Below are 17,471 nucleotides of genomic sequence, written 5' to 3' on the forward strand. Positions count from 1 at the left end.
TAAGCTTGTGTTGTGGCATCTTTCTCTTCACACTGGTACAATACAGCCCCCTGTACCTTCTCTGCTGGCAAATACATGAAAAAGTAACACAAAGGGATGAGAGAATGTCAGTACAAATAAGCTAATTGAATGCTTGCTGGCATTTAACAGTTATCTTAAGTTAAATGTCTCCTGTGCGTTGTAGTATGGTTAATGAACTCTCATCACTTTCTGGTACATGAGCTATTGAATAGACCTTTTACTTTTGCAACTCATGGGTCACATTGCAATTGTACAATCCCAGCATGCCTTGAAATCTCTTCAGGGTGGTGCCAGTTTATCACATTGGAAGGGTCAGTAATAATTGATGTGCACGATATATTTCACACTGTAACAAGAAGCTTTGCTTTTAAAATGTGATAGTTGAGCTTTCAAATTAAAACATAACCTTCATCATAAGGTCACTATAGTCTTCCCTGAACTGTAATGCATTTGGACATTGGACTCCGTGTCCCTTAGGAGAATCATATCCCTAAATGTCTTTTCAATGAGGTGTTGTAAAGTGGAACAGCATTTGATTGAATTCATAGAATCTAAGAGGACAGGGGAAGGCACAGACATGTCAAAGAACAAGAAAAGACTTCCAGGTAAACACTCCATGGCAATATCCACTATTTATCTGCCACGGTCCCTACTTTCCAGTGTTCTATAGTCGAGTCACACATGGACATGCTAGGTTCTTGTAATATAAATTGGAGTGGCTTGATCAATTCTTGATTCTTGGATTAATGAAGAACCTTGCAACCTTTCCAAATACTATTGATAGGTGCAAGATTAAAATCTAAAAATGAGTGTCATTAATTACACGGGTGTGATATTCATCACCATGGGCTTCCCAAACATCCTGCTTGTATTTAAATTAAACATAAACTCTCTGTTTAAGCCTCACCCTCAGACATTCCTTATTCTGCTTTAAAAAAGGATGCAAATCAGAAGTCCAGTTGTCGAAAATCATGTAATAGATCTTCACTCTGAATGATGAAAACTGACCTACATTTGACATGAGGCAACATAGAACAACCTTAATTTCTCCAGACCCAGTGACTGCATGATGTGTGACATAGTTCTTTTGTACTGGAATGTTCGTCATTTTCTGAAGCAGTGACTTTTTGTGATTTCCCTTGTGCTATGATGCTTACATTTGACTAAAAGCAAGGAGTGAAGTGAGAACCTAACTTCACAACTGATCACAGACCTGAAGCTAGTTTCTTAGTATAGCCACATCGAGTTAGGTGTAGCTAGAGGTGGTGTTTGACATGATTTGGCTGCACCACTTGTACCGCAGAAATTCTTAAGCTCTTAATCATTCTCCTTCTTCTTTTAATGTCTTACATTTGGGATTCAATGATCTTTTCGTTTGCCAAATCAACCCAAACTTGGTATTCAACATCTCCTTCTGGTAATGGTTGATCGTCGCAGAATGGATTCATTGACACTCCTTCTCCATGATGAATTTTTTACTGTGCATTCAACCAATCTCAGTCAAAGCTCATATCTTAAGTCTGACCTTTCTGTCATCACACACAACATTTTCAGAAGGAAACACCCTAACAATCCACATGCAAGTCCCAATAAAACATGCAAGCGATTGCAAATGTTATAACATTGAACGTATAATACATAATATTCTTCATGGATAATCCTAACATTTCTGATTTCTGCATGCTCTAAATGTATATGAAATGTAGAAACCATTCCATTTACCTTCACATTAACACTTACCTTTATTTCAACACTTTAAATGAGCACTTTGAGGTGCTATGTTTTTGACCGTTAACATCAGCAAATCCAGATGCACCCTAAATCATGCTGTGGTGTAACCCTAGGTAAGAATGATGCAACAAAATTGTTGTACTCCTTCTTACTGGTACTGATAATTATACAGAATCCCTCTGCTCCACAATACTGCAGGGAAAATACAGATTCCATTTCCTTTTGACCCATACCACTCAAGGTTTCAAGTTGTAAACAAATGTTAATGACAGTTCTGGAGCAGTGCTTAATCAGAAAGTTTCATACTTGTTGGCACTGTTGTTCGAGAGGGCATCATTTTCTAGGAACTTTACTAGAGTGACATTGTCCTTATTTAAAGGTAGATTAATTTTCTTACTCTGGATCCTTACTCTTCTAGCATTGTTTTGGGTTCTATTTTAAAGTAATGGTACTGAAAATAATTTTCAAAAAACAACAAGAGGAGGGGCCAAAATGGGATATTCGGAGGAAAGACTCCTGGTCCCGTGTGTGAAGCTCCCAATACAGTACAAATCAAAAATTGCAGAACCTCTTGGTCTAAAAGAAACCCTCTTTTTGGAATCGTGTGTGCAATTTTTGATTTGTACTGAAAATAATTTACCTGCTGGAAGTCAACTACCACACACCTAGGCTATAGGAACAATGGGGCATCATCGTCATGTGAATAGTGACTGACCGCCCATACTTTCCAAATAGAAGGGCCTTCGGAACAATATAGATATCGGTAACTGGTTCACCTCTATTAGCATTTGCTTTGGAAACAAGTCAATCCTAAGAAAAATTGCCCTAAGGCAATACTAAACACTTTTTCCACATCAGAAAGCTATTTTTGACTCCTTAAAGTTGTTCTGTGACTCATTAAAAATTAAAGTTATAAGAGGAGTGACAGGGGTGCCCCTACTATTTGCAAGTCTCAAGGAAATGTATCAATGTTTTGCAACCCCAAAAGCGATTACCAATCACTGATTGTTTGCTGAGCCCAGACTTGAAGTGGTTACTGATTCATAAAAGGGAAGCGGTCACTGTACAGCAGCTTCTCTTTTGGGAGCCAGTTGCGTAGCTTCAGAGAACCGTATAGTAATCCAGGAGATCACTGTATGCTAACCTAAAGCACTACATTTTTTTTAAAAAGGACCACCTGTTCTTTTACGGAAAATTGGCTGCTTTTTGCTTTCAATAAAAAGGTTGACTTACAGGGAAGATGAATGCAGCGACTGAGATCTGCTGTCCCTCGTAGGCCTCTGTCAGAAACTGGGTTGTTGGTTGAAGAGAGGGAGACCCCTTTTCAAGCAACAGCCACAATCCCTGTAAAGGGAACCAAAAAAATCACTAAATTAATCTGTGCTTAACCCTCGGATACATTGACAAAAAACAGGCTTAACTTAAAGGCAGTGTGTAACGCATTAATGCAGCAAATAAACAGTAATAAAGTGAAAATGTAACACAACAAAAATCCCATACCAATTTATAAAAGTATAGTACCTTTATTTAAATTATTTGGCACCAAAACAACAAGAATTCAATCAGTAGAAACCGAAATATGCAATTTTAGGATTTCAGTTAAGTGAAGCGCCTAACAGCACAAAGCGTCACTCATAGTCATCTGATCATGTGAGACCAGGGGAATTGGGGTCGGGATACAGGGACCAGGTTAGGCCTGCTGAAAAAGTTAACTTCAAAGTCCAGTAACCAGAGTTCTATTTGCAGTGGATGGGGCTGCAAGGAGCAGCAAGAGTATCACAGAGGATCGTTGATGTAACGTGAAGAGCAGGCTGTGCATCAGGGACAGTCATCGCTGTAGTGCAAAGATCCTGTTGGGCATCACAGATGGTTGCTACTGGAGTTTCCCATTGACAGTCACAGTGAGCTGTTGATGCTGTAGCGCAAACTGCAGATCTTGCACTGCCACGTGTTGGTGGCCATGGCTGGTCAGGTTTGAGGAAACTTTGCCTTGGAGGGCGGTGTATGCAGCAAAGTCTTGGTGCAAATGGTCCCATTCACTTCTAGCAGAGGCCAACAGGGCTCAGGCAGGTCCAGTTGCAGGTCCAGTGCAAGTCCAGGGAGTAGATACTCCTAGCAGTTGCAGGGAGCCTCTGGTGCCTGTTTTGTCCCTGTAACTCAAAGCAGGTCAGTCTGCTGACCATTGCAGTCTCATCAGCCTGGGATGAAGGCTGCAGGTCTGGTCTTCCTTATCAGCAAACAGGGCAGTAGACCACAGAGCAGCAGAGAGCAGGGCAGGAAAGTGGCACTCCTGGCAGCAAAGCAGCACAGCAGTCCTTCTTTTGTAGCATTCACAAGTAAAGGAGTGTACCGAAGAGTAGGTCTGAGGGTCCCGTTTTTATTTTTTATACATGGTACCTTCTTTGAAGTAGGAGAAGTTTCAAAGGAATTTCCTTTGAAGTGTTTGATGTTTTCTTACTCCTCTGGCTCCAATCTGGCTGTATGAACAATGCAGGGGTGACACATCCTTTGTGTGAAGGCAGAGCACAGCCTATTAAGTTGCAAACCAGGCTGTGCCCAGCGTGCCCCCCACCCATCCTGCCAATTGATGGCCCATCCAGGTACACCTAATCCCTCCATTGTGTGGTTGTCTGAGAGGAATAAACAAAGTGCAGCGGCCAACTACACATGGTCATGTGACCCCAAGAGAGGCTGCAGGCACCAAATAGTGTAAGGCAGGAAAATTGTTACTTTCTAAAAGTTACCAATAGGCTCGGTCTATCTATTCTGCAAGGTTGGGCCACATACTAATCAACAAAATAAGCAATTTTACAAGCACAAAAGGTTATTGCTTGATTAAGAAATTTAATTAACATGGCCACAATCGTTTTTCTTTTTTTGTTATTTCCTACTACGTCTTCAACACTTTGCATAGAACGCTTTGCTTGTCATCTCATATACACGAACAGCATATACGTCAGTCAATGTCTGATACATGTATTAGACAAGATACAGTGTTCATTTTGTTGAACTTTCTAAAAGTGTCATTTTCAAACTGTAACTCGGTATAACTGTAAATCTGACCTTACCATTAAAGATACATTTTTATTATAATCACTCAGACACCAAACATGAAAAGCTTACCCGTTCTCACTCAAAGTTAGTACTTGTTATATGTTATACAGCAAACCAATGTTATCCTGTGGTAGATGTAGGCCTCGCAGTAGTGAAATTTAATTACCAGGACATGTATATCTTAAAACTACATGTCCAACCTATTAATTACAATACACAATACCTTATGGGATACCTAGGGGATGACTTATATACAATAAAAGGGGAATTTGGGCATGGCAAGGGAGTTATAATGGCAAGTTGAATTGGCAGTTTAAAACTTCATTCAGGCAATGGCAGGCCTGGGACATGTTTTAAGGAGCTACTTAATTGGGCAGAATAAGTGCTGCAGGCCCAATAGTAGCACTTAACGTACAGGCCCTGGATACATGGTATACCTCTCTACATGTGAGTTATAACTAAATTATGTATGCCAGTCAGGTGTAAGCCAATTTTACCATGTTGACAGGAGAGATCATATGTATTTTAATACTGGTTAGTAGTGGTAAAGGGCACAGAGTTCTAAGGTTAACAAAAACAAATTCAGCAAAAATAGAAGCAGCGAAGGCAAATCATTTGGGGGCGACCCTTCAGAGAGGGCTAAGTCAACAGCCTCTATTTCTGCATTCACTTTCATAGAGGGTTGCAAAATGCAAACTCCTTCATTCATATTCATTAGGCTGGAGTTTTAGTGACCCTCTACAAATTACCCTGTTGTAATGTGATTAATAGTACAAGAGTCGCATTGCAAAATACTGGACAAGTAAAAAAAAAAAGCTGGTTCACAGTTTGCATGCTGTAGGTCATGTTTTTTATTTGTTTTGGTTTTTGTTATTTACGGAGGTAAGATTCTGCCTGCCCATTAAATGCAGTGTTACAATAGTATACATGTACATGTATATATATTATTTGTTACAATGGTGGAATTAGATATTGGCAAACCTAGACTTGTTTGACTGTATCTCCTGGGCCATTCCTAACAGGTAAGATAAGATTGGCCACCTTATGCACTTCACTTGAACCATACTCCCCTCGGAAGAGATATATGACCAATGTTTCAATAAGTGAAGTCAGCTGAGGTATCTTTTCATTAAGAGGAATTAGTGCAGCTCTTTACAAAACCCATGGACTCCACATGTATTCTAATATCACATGATTGTTATATTTAACAATTATTTGGCTACGTTAAACTCCAATTTTGGCTGTGACTCAACAATTTTTTCCTTTAATGGAAATCATTTACAGTTAGCAGCCAAGAGCCTTGCATGGCTTTTGTCATCTAATTTCAAGAACTGCTGGTCCAGAACTGACATTGTCTTTATCCTCAGACATTAGCTGCACCCAAGGGGATCTCTAAAAAATTAAGAGATAAACCTTCTTCCTTTGGTATGTTACATTTCAAAATGGGAAATCAATAGCACAGGTAGAAATCTATTACTATCAATGAATGGGACTATCTTATGTCTCATGACAATCACAAATTGTTGCTTTTTAGGTATGTTAAATGCTTGCTATTTACTGTGAAATCTTAACTAATTGTGCTGTGCTCTTTTTACTCCTAATCCGATCTGTACTTAAATTACTTAAACAATAACATTCGACATGATTGTTATACATAATTTATAACGATAGAAGTAGTATTTTTTACTGGTATATATACAATCGTTTTTGTGGTTTTTTTTTACATAAAAACATAACATTTTGACAACTCTCAATCTACATTGTCTCCTGGAGGATGGTTAGAGGCTACTCAGAATAGCAGGGGTTTCACTGGGAGAAGGGGAGTTTACCATTTGACCAGAGAAACTGTGGTACACTCTTCTCCTGCGGTCCACAGACCAAAGCAGACGTCAACATCCATAGACCCATGACGTAAAAAACGAAGGGCAATTGTAGATTTCGGTTGTGTAAACATTAACCTATTTTTGATTAACATCTACATAACAGTTTTGGTGTTCCGGCCTACTCTGTTAATCTCATGCTATGGCTATTACAACCAATACAATAAAATTGCAATAACTGGCCAATGTGTGGCAATTCATTTATTTGTTGAGCAATCCTAAAAATAGTTGAGGAATTACATTTATGAATGTTAACCAAGTTCTTTTTCTTGGTACCAGGGAAATGATAACAACAGCACATACTCGGCAGGGGCGTAATGTCTAGAAGTCTGTCTTTCTCTATTTTTGGAGTCTGACAGACTTCGATTTTGACAGCGCCTTTGTATTTTGGCAACTCACTAAAAATCCACGCTATCTCTGTGCTTTGATTACCAGAGGACTTTTATGTAATACGTCCCAAAAATAAAGAAGTGAGCTTAAGTAGTTCGGATCCCTCAGAGAATATTAGGAATTGTGCAGCGTACATGCCACATTATAACCCTTTTAAACAAAGTATTAATCCAATTGGTGCAATCAGATTTATTTTTCATTTGTGCTTTTTTAGGAATTTTATATGGCACAATGACGATGGAGCTTGGAGGGAAAGTCACAATTGAGTGCGAAAAAAGCAGTTACGTGGCAGAACTGGACTTCAAACTCAAGGTAATTTTATTGGCTCTCAAGTTCACATGGCCACTGTTTGTGAAGACAGACCACTTCCGTGACCTCCACAGCATCCCATTGATGCTTGACTTCAGAAGACATCTCTGTGCGCCTGTGTTTAACCAGCTCCTGAATGTGGCATATGAGTTATGTCCAACCTGTCATCATAAATAAACTGCTCTTTCTCTTTATGAGTTGAAATTTCTGTCCTTGGATTATTTTGTGTGCCATTTTGTTAAATTTAACATTTAGATTCAGTCACTGGACACATTCTGCAGTCACTACTCCCTCATTTTTGTAAGGATTCTGCCATCTTGCCACTTAATGTCACTCACGAGGGCCCTTTACGAATCTGCCTTTATATCAGTGTAGGTCAATGAACACATCAAACTTACAATACTTCGGGCCAGATTTACAAGAAACTGGCACAGCGCAGTGCGTCACCAGAATGCAGCGCACACAGAAGTACCAAAGCGTCATTTTTTAATGATTGTTTATGTGCAGAAAGGGACACCTTCCTGCACATGAACAATCATCCATGGCATTTTGCTTCTTCTATGTGTGCTGCAGAATGCTAACAGCACCCCTGGGGTGGCGTTAGTTTTTGGGGTTGCCACAGATTTACGATCTCTTTTAAATCTGGGGCAGCGTCAAAAGCGATGGGTGTTGCAATGGAATTCCCACTGCAACACCCATTGCACGCCCCTCTGACACAGAAAACTGCGTCAGAGGGGCCCATATTTACAAGGAGGTGTAAAGCCACAAAAAGTGGTGTTACACCCCCTTGTAAATATGGAGAAGCATTTAGCTCCACCTAGCGTCACAAAACGTGATGCTCTGGTGATAATAGGGCCTTTCAAATCTGGCCCTTAATCTGGCCCTTAATTTTGCTTCACCTTTCAGTCCTGGTTTCTGTTCCACTTCTCAGATGCATTATAGTCCTTCTTGGCTATTTGTAGTATCTGTTTCTGCCCCTAGTTTTCTTGCATCTCTGTTCCTGGGTTAGCCATTGATCATACTCTCCTGTCTGCACTCTTCTTGATCTGCCCAGATAGATGCAAACTCATTGTCTTGTGTTCTGTGTTCCTGTTTTTGTGCATATTTCGGACTTGCCTTGTTTGAGTGTAATCTTTCCAAGCCTTATTTTCAGTATTTCAGCTCTGTGTACTCCAGTCCCGTTCCTGACCCAGATTTCAGTCCAGTTTTCCCTGAGCCCAGTTTCTGTTTTGGTGTTCCTTGTTCTGTTCCCTGTTGTTCTGTCTTGTGTTTATGTTGTAATTATATTTGTCTTAGCTTCCAAGGCTTGTGCCTATGGCACAGAGGACCACCCCTTCTCCGTAGGAGCTGCTGGGATGTGAAAATAATCTGCTCCTTATTTTCGTATAAGATTTTGTCTCCTCACAGAGAGATCATTTCTGTTGAGCAGACAAATTATCATTTATGAGCAAACACCATCCACTGCCTTCTAGGCCTACATAATGGCAGTTACAGCGCTTACTACTCACCATCACACTGATACAAGTGTGACATTTTGCACTATTTCAAGCCACCTTGAGTCGTAAGAATGGACTAGACACACTAGTTCATCATGTGTTTTTAAATATTAAAATATGGACTGGAAACACTGTGATGAGCTGTAATAAGAGAGAAAACACCAGCACAAAATACGCACTGAAGTTGGTGCAATTCACAATTCCTGATGTCACTTGCACAAAACAAATCTAGAGGCATTGGACCAGACGACTATGACCAGTGACCATGCAAGCATTATTTAAAACTGCAGCTGTGGGCTACATGCATTTTTTTCTGTCCCCTTTGTAAAGCTGTATTTAATCACACTACATTTTATTTGAGCAAGGTTTGTCAAATTGTTGGTTGGGCCCAGGTCTCATGAGCCTCTTCTGTCTATATAGTGGGAAAATGTGCAAGTAGGACTGGAGTGCAGCATCCAAATACAAGCAAAGAATTCCATTTTAAAACTTGACAATTGTGTTAATTTATTTCTAATATCTCTGCTCTTTCCGCAAACACATTTCCCTCTGCTCGTACACTTCTCTCTCTGCTCCCTGCCACGTTTGCTCACTCATGGTGACTGGTGATCTCGGAAAGAAGTGGTGCATAATACTTGACCTGAAATGGAGTGAGCAATCAAAGCAAGTGAGTTATACTTCCTCTAGGAGTGTTTAGGAGTTCTTACACCTTCTGCATCCCCAAATAATTTTTGAAAGAAATAGTATGAAATAGTGCATCATATTAAAACGTGTTTTCTTGCAAGCTTCCCAAAAGCCCAACTGCTTTGAAAGGACACTCAGGACATTCCAGTATCACTATGGTTTTCCATAGAAACCTAACCACCCCAAGAAGCTGATACCGTTTGTTTTCTAAATTTGCTCTAGTTTCATTCCACATGAGGAATTACCTCCAATATTCCAGGCCAGAATTTTGTCATGGGCGCCCTCTTTATGCCAAGAACGAAATAAAATGTGTAGTGCCATAGTTTACCATAGATGGCTCCTTTGGCCATGGGTGCTCCATATGTCAAAAATTACCTCCAGGATGCAAGAGCCAGCATTTTATCATGAGTGCCTCCATTGTCCGGGCGCCATCTCTTATGCCAAGAAATAACACCAGTATGATGCCATGCATGCCAGCTCTACCAAAAGGTACCTATGGAATGCTAGGACTTGCACTTTTCCATATGTAATACTCCCATCCATATGGCATGTGTGCCTTACCCCATTAGCCAAGAATTACCTCCAGTGTGCCAGGTCCAGGAGTGCTCTCACAAGCATAAGACACATGCACACACAAATGCTCCAACACAGACACCATCACACACACTCACATATACTCATATGCTCTCCCCACACTATTTCACAAACTCTTTCAGAAACGCTCTAACATACACACATGTACAAAGACTCTCTCTCTCACACACTCATACACGCTCACTGTCGCACACTCTTCCACACTCTCATTCTCAATCTTTCTGTCTCACATGAAGTATGACACTTTTCCTCAGTCTCACACACACGCTCTTTCACTCTTATGCACCCTCGCACACTGTCATTCAGGCACCCTATCATTCACACTTGCTTTTTTCCACTCTGCTTGTCTTGTGTTAGAAAAGCTAGCACTCATGGCGCTGCTGCTATACTGCTTTGCCGGTTAGTGAAGCTGCCTGTTGTTAAAGCCTGGTAAAAATATTTTCTCTGTTCACTATTCAAAAGTTAAAACCGCTTAAACAAATGGCATTCAAAGTGCTTGGTTTCATGCATGACATGAACTAAACTTTCCACTTCTATATAATAGTTCAATCAGGCTGATATGTGGTTGTATATATAAGTCAAGATATACAACCAAATATAACCTCAGCATTGTAAATGGACTAAACAACTTTTTAAAAATTTTCTTCTGCTGAAATGTAACAAAGGGTGTTTCCATAGGATTTGGAAAATCCCAGCCCACTCATAGACAGCGCCTTTAAATACAAGGAAGTCTTCACTAACATTACTCACATTCTGTTAATATAAATATGTTTTTATTTATTGAAAAATGCATTTGATTGTGCAACCCGTAGGACCAGTGCATATGTATGAGCTTTCTAAACATTCAAATTTAATAACAATTTAATCTTTACATAAAAGATCAGCACCTTGATATATGTCTCAGATGACATCACTGATGACATCTCAAGTGACATTATCCTTGATAATTTTATTCACATTACTCCTTAAGCCTTTACATCATTTAAAGAAAGAAAGTTGTTAGTAAAGGGCCATAGTTATATACAACATTGAGTTACTGTGTGTACCAAGCAGTGACGTTGGGGTTGCAAGTAGTGCTGTATGTTAAACAAAGGACAGGCTGAGTGCACCTGATGTGCTTGCAGAGGTAAGTTTCAAAGTACATTATGGTTTAAAGCCAGTGTTTGTTATCAAAACATCTGTGAGAAAAAACAACAGTTGACAATAGATTATCCACTAGTGGATGTCTGGGCACATGCCCGTATTAAATAGTTGTAATAGAGTACTATAGACACATTATATGCAACATGTTTGTCTATAAGATGTGAACTTTACTGGAGATTTTGAGGCACTGAAGATTGTTGAAAAATGATAACGTAGGGGTGTCCCCCTTAGAGATGGTTTGATTCACAATGGGGTTTAAGTGTATCTCTAACATTGTATGCCATGTCAGGAATGTGTGTTGTATATTTTACCAAACTACAGCAGGTTGTCCTTAGGGCCTGGCAGAAGGCGTCTTATCCTAGGCAAATGCATCCTTAGCAACCTCTTGACTTTAAATTGTGAATCATATGAAATCGTTGAGAGAGTGATCCTTTTAAGGTGAATAGGTCTCTGATGTTCAAGGTGGGGGACCCCATTAAAATATATGGAAGCATTTTGCTTGTTACATGGGGGAATACCAGTAAAAAGTGGGTGGCATCCACCAAATGTAAGTGACTTGACAGACATGCTATGTGTCTAATAAGTGGTCATAGGTTTGGTCCACATCTCTTGGCCTGGCCTTGGCCAGATTTTGCACGCAATCCCCAGTCATCACTCAACTGCCCAGCTGCACATGGCCTTTGGCTTTTGGCTGTGCACACCAGGTGGTTGGCTATAGGCCCTGACCTCCAGCCAGGCACTGTGCCAAATCCTCTCACGGTCATCCAACATCCACTGTGTGGGGTTGGCCTCTGGCTAATCCTCCAACCCTCCCCCCCCCCATAGGTGCCCAGCTCTCCACTGCACACAGCCTTTAGCAGTGTGCAGTTGTGGTTTGGCCCTTCACCCAACCCAGTGTAGGCCACCAACCCCCATTGTGCACAGTCTACAGCCACATCAATGGTGAATGGCTGCAGGATCTGCCGTCCAGATTTACCTAACTATGCCTGAGGGTTAGCCCCTTCATTCACAACTAAAGCCCTTCTTTAAATGCTAATTTCTCAAAAACAGGTTAATGGATTTACACCAAACCACAAAAACCACACTTCCTGAGTCAAGTTTTATCTTTTTGCTACATTTGGTGCAATTCCTGTAATCTGTGTTATATTTATTCGAGAGCAAAGTTTCCCATTTTGAATTAACATAGCAAATTGCATTTTGAGATCTCCTCCCCATTTTTCTTGGCCTTTGCTTGACAAAACAAAACTTTCCACAAAGGAGCCAAAGTGGATGATATTTTTTTGGAAACTTCTGTGCAGATTTGTCCAACAGTGCCAAAGTTATTAGCAATACAAACAAGTTTTTCCTATGGAAACTTTGATTTAACTATAATCCATGAGCTGGTTACACCCTTTTGTATTATATCACTTATACAATCTAAAATAATAGCATTTACAATAAAACTTATGAGATTGCAAATCACATCATGTGTGAGAACACAGTTTATGGTAGATTGGCGAGGAATGGTTAATGTAGTGTGGCTATCAAGTTAAATACAATTTGTATGGAGGTGTGTAAGTTTTAACAATTATGATGATATTGCATAAATGATATATTAAAGGTATAAGTATAGAATTTAAAGTTTTTTGTCTCGTTTAAGTTTGGTTTATAGAGAAAGAATAAATAAAGTTAAAGTAATTAAAAGATGGTGTGTAAATTATAAATTAAAGGTATAACTATAAGCGTAGAATTTGTTATGTTTGTGTAGTGTACGTTTGGTTTGTATTGAAAGAATAAATAAAGTTTTTATAATTATAACAAAGGTTTAACCTTTTTTAATTGAATTTCAATGGTGTTTTATTAAAAAAAAAAATCAAATCTAAGGGTTTACTGTTGTTGAGTGAAGTGTTATTAAATGGAGTATGGTTCAGTAGAGAGGAGAGTGTTTTATAGTGTACTGTCAGAGTGTTGTAGAGTGAAGCAGAGTGGAGTGGAGCAAAGTAGAGTATGGTACAGTGGAGTGGCGTACAGTGGAATAGCGCACAGTGGAGTGGTATAGAGTGGAGTGCGCGGTGAGGCCAGTGAACCTGGTGGGCCACGGCCTGGGGAGCTGCTCCAAGCTTCTCTACTGAGTCCCACTCTGATTCCTGTTGAAGCAGCATGCTGGCTACAAGCTGGCCAGGTGCAAAGCACACTGGCAAGAGAGCAGGAGGCAGAAGGGAGGACGGCAACAATGTGGCAGCGAGATGCAGTGGGAAGCTGCAACAGTTGGAGTTAGAAGTGCCTGAAAAACTGTGAAGCAATGACCAAGGCTATCCAACACCCGCACTATACTACGCCGTAGTGCCTCATCTCCTGCTGGAGCTTTGTTTAAATTTGAACAAATGCTTCTGGTTCGTGCCACCAGAGTACGACTAGCCTGGCTGCTCCAACTGGGATCCAAGCAGGAGCTGGCGGATACTGGCTGCAGGCAATGGGCAGATGGGTCTGCTGGGAGCTGGTGGGGCAGCGGCAGGTGACAGATTGAACTGTAGCAGTGGCGGCGGCCTCCCTGGCCTCCACAGCACCTCGGCTGCGACTACGGTGTGCGGCCTGCAGTGTGTTGCACACGGCTCTGACAAAGCCAAAGCTCCTCCTCCATGCTGACGTATCTGTGGGTTTAAAGGCCTTTTCTATGTTTGTTACTCTCTAATCTTAAAATAGCTTTATTTGCTGATATTGCACATTGCACTTTATGCCAGACTAATTACCAACAGTATGAGCATGTATTGCACTGACTTAACTGTTTCGCTTTTAGGCTGCTTTTAACCTGTTCCTAACAAAAGACATTCTTGAAATCTTGCAGACTTCCTTTTGCCGTGCTCAGAATTGCATTTTTTATCATTTTTAGATGTCCTTCATTTGCCAGCTACAACTTAATTTGGGTACATACTAGGATTGCATGCTGGTATCTGGATTAGCAGTTCAGCCCTCAGAAGAGTTTTTATTGAGCACTGGCCTTTTGCTGAGCACTTTGCACCCTGAAACACTATTGCACTTACTTTTTTGCATGTCATATCGTGTCTGCCAGACTTTCATTTGCCCTGGCCAGTATTGGATCTAAAAAACTCCTTGAGGTTCTGTTAGGACTAAATGTTATGATAGGGACACAAACAGATTTTAATGACAATACGATCACATGTTTGTGAAGTTGGACTATAAATATTTGACTTTTATGCTTCTTTATGGTTTTCTAAATATTTTAATTAATCATACGATAAACATTACAAACATATAGTAGAGTGACGTAGAGTGGAGTATTGTAGATTTGTGTGAGGAACAGTGGAGTGAAGTAGAGTGGAGTGGTGTAGAGTGGAGTGGCGAAGCGTACAGTGGATTAAAGTGTGATAGAGTGCAGTGGTGTGTTGCATAGTACAGTGATGTGGCGTGCACTATAGTGGACAGGCCTAGTGAAGAGTCAGGTAAAGTGTTATGAATGTGCTATTGTTTACATTACTGTGGAGAGGTATGTCCTAGAGTTTTGGAAAGTGCTGTACAGTGGAGTGGAGTGCTGTACAGTGGAGAGTAGGGGCACAGAGTAGAGTAGAGGGTTTTATGGTATAGTGTAGGGGCGCAGTTAGGGGCACAGTGTGGCGTGTATAATGGCATAGAGTGTATTATTGTCTTGTACAGTGCAGTTGAGTAGAGTGTGATAAAATGGAGGGGTATAGAATGGAGTGTTGTATAGTGCCATAGAGTGGTGTAAAGTGCCATGCAGTTGAGAAGAGTGGAGTGGCATCCAGTGAAGTTCCGTAGCGTAGAGTGGAGTAACATCTTATATAGTAGGGAGGCATGGAGCAGAACAGAGTGGACAGGTGAAGCATAAAGTGGAGTAAAGTGTTGTAGAGTGGAGTGGTGTGCCTTACAGTGAAGTGGACTGGGATGTCGTAGAGTGTCATAACGTGTTATAAAGTGGAGTAGATTGGATGCAGTGTTGTGCAGTGGAGTTGCCTGGATTAGAATAGGGTATGGCACAGTATGATACAGTGGAGTGGCATAGACTGAAGTGGTGTACAGAGGAATAGCGTACAGTTAACTGGTACACAGTGGAGTGACGTACAGTGGAATAGCATACAGATGAGTGACATAAAGTGGACTGGCATGTGGTGGAATAGCGTACACTAGAGTAGAGTACACTGAAATAGGGTAGAGTGGAATAGCATAGAGTGGAATGACATCCAGTGGAGTGGAGTAGACTGGAGTGATGTAGAGTTGAGTGGTGAAAACTGGAATACTGTTCAATGAAGTGGCGTACAGTGGAATGGAGTAAAGTGGAGTGGCATACAATGGAGTAGCATAAAACGGAGTGGTGTACAGTGGAGTGGGGCAGGGTGGAGTAGCATAGAGTAGAATAACATAGACTTGAGTGGCATAGTGTAGAGTGAAGTGGCAGAGACTGAAGTGGTGCACAGCAGAGTGAGGTAGAGTGTAGTGGCACACAGTGGAATAGCGTACAGGGGAGTAGCATAGAGCGGAGTAGCGTACACTGAAGTGGCATAAAGTGGAGTGCTATAGAGGGCAATAGCATAGAGTGGAGTGCCATAGAGTGGAGATGCGGGTAGACTGAAGTGGCGTAGAGTATAGTGGCATAGAGATGAGTAGCATACAGTGTAATAGCTTATAGTGTAATGGCGTGGAGTGGCATAGAGTGGAATGGTCTAGGGTGGAGTAGCGTAAAGTGGAGTGGTGCAGTGTGCATTGGTGGAGTGGCATACAGTGGAACAATACAATGGAGTGGTGTAGTGTGGAGTAGCATATAGTGGAATGGCGTACAGTACAGTGACATCGAGTGGCATAGAATGGAGTGAGATACACTGTAGTGGTATACAGTGGAATAGCATGGAGTGGAGTGGCGTACATTAGAATAGCAAAAGCTGGAATGGGGTAGGGTGGAGTGGCCTAGAGTGGTGTGGCATAGAGTAGAAGAGCATAGAGTGGAGTGGCATAGACTGGATTGAAGTACAACGTTGTGGTGTACAGTGGAATAGAGCACACTTGAGTGGCATAGACTGGAGTGGCATATAGAGGAGTGGTGAAGAGTGGAACAGCATATAATGGAGTGCCATAGAGTGGATTAATGTGGAGTTGAAAATCATAGAGTGGAGTGTTGTCGGGTGAAGCGGGTAGTGTGTGCTTGGGTAAACTATAGTGGCCTACAGTGTCATGGCATACAGTGGAATGGCATAGAGTGGAATAGCATAGAGTGTAGTCGTGTAGAGTGGAATGCCATAGAGTGGAGTGACACACAGTGGAGTAGCGTACAGTGGAGTTGTGTTGAGTGGAATAATGTTAAGTGTAGTGGTGTAAAGTGCAGTGACATACAGTGGAGTGCCATATAGTGGAATAACATTGAGTGTAGTGGCTAGAGTGGACTGGTGTACAGTGTAATAGCATACAGTGGAGTGTCATAGAGTGGAGTAACGTATAGTTGAGTTGCGTACAGTGGAGTCATGTACAGTGGAGTGACATTTAGTGGAATAGCGAACAGTGTAGAGGTGTAGACTGGATTGGCATATAGTTGAGTGGCATAGAGTGGAATAGCATACAGTGTAGTGTCATAGATTGAAGTTGAGTAGAGTGGAGTAGTGTAAAGTGAAGGTGTGTACAATGGAGTGGCATAGATTAGTATGCATTACAGTGGAGGGTAATAGCATACAGTCAAGTGGTGTAGAGTGGTGTAGCATGAGATAGGGTACAGTGGAGTGGTGTTCAGTCAACTAGCGTAGAAAGCAGTGATGTATAGTCAAGTGATGTAGAGTTGAGTGCCGTAGAGTGTAATAGCATAAAGTGGAGTGGAGTGGATTAGCATAGAAAACAATGGCGTATAGTCAAGTGATGTAGAGTTGAGTGACGTAGAGTGTAATAGCATAAAGTGGAGTGGAGTAGAGAGGAGTGGCATAGAGTGCAGTGTGGTACTTGAAAAAGACATAGCTTGAAAGTAGATAGCTGTAAAGTGACAAGAATATAGATTATGAAGGGTAAATGGTAATTTTTTGTGGTAGGTAGAAAAATGTATTTATATTTTCTATGCATTTTTACAGCATTTTACAGAGGACTATGTTTAAAGAAAAAAAAACAGCTCAGTAATTTGTAGGTATTACTACTGTAATCTGAGGAGGTATTTTCATAAAGAATTAAATATGTAAAAAATTAA

At 40.9% G+C, this 17,471-nt stretch overlaps 1 protein-coding gene across 5 annotated transcripts in view; it reads left to right on the forward strand.

The window, feature by feature from the left end:
- The window catches only part of OSBPL5 (oxysterol binding protein like 5), a 1,002,849-nt gene that overhangs the window by 871,028 nt on the left and 114,350 nt on the right, over window positions 1-17,471 (forward strand). For all 5 annotated transcript variants that reach the window (XM_069223010.1, XM_069223008.1, XM_069223007.1 and 2 more), the window contains one exon: window positions 7,291-7,388. In XM_069223010.1, coding sequence (XP_069079111.1) covers window positions 7,291-7,388 — 98 coding nt within the window. The remainder of the gene's footprint in view (window positions 1-7,290; window positions 7,389-17,471) is intronic.

Source organism: Pleurodeles waltl, chromosome 3_1 (assembly GCF_031143425.1).
Source record: "Pleurodeles waltl isolate 20211129_DDA chromosome 3_1, aPleWal1.hap1.20221129, whole genome shotgun sequence".
Lineage (NCBI taxonomy): Eukaryota > Metazoa > Chordata > Amphibia > Caudata > Salamandridae > Pleurodeles > Pleurodeles waltl.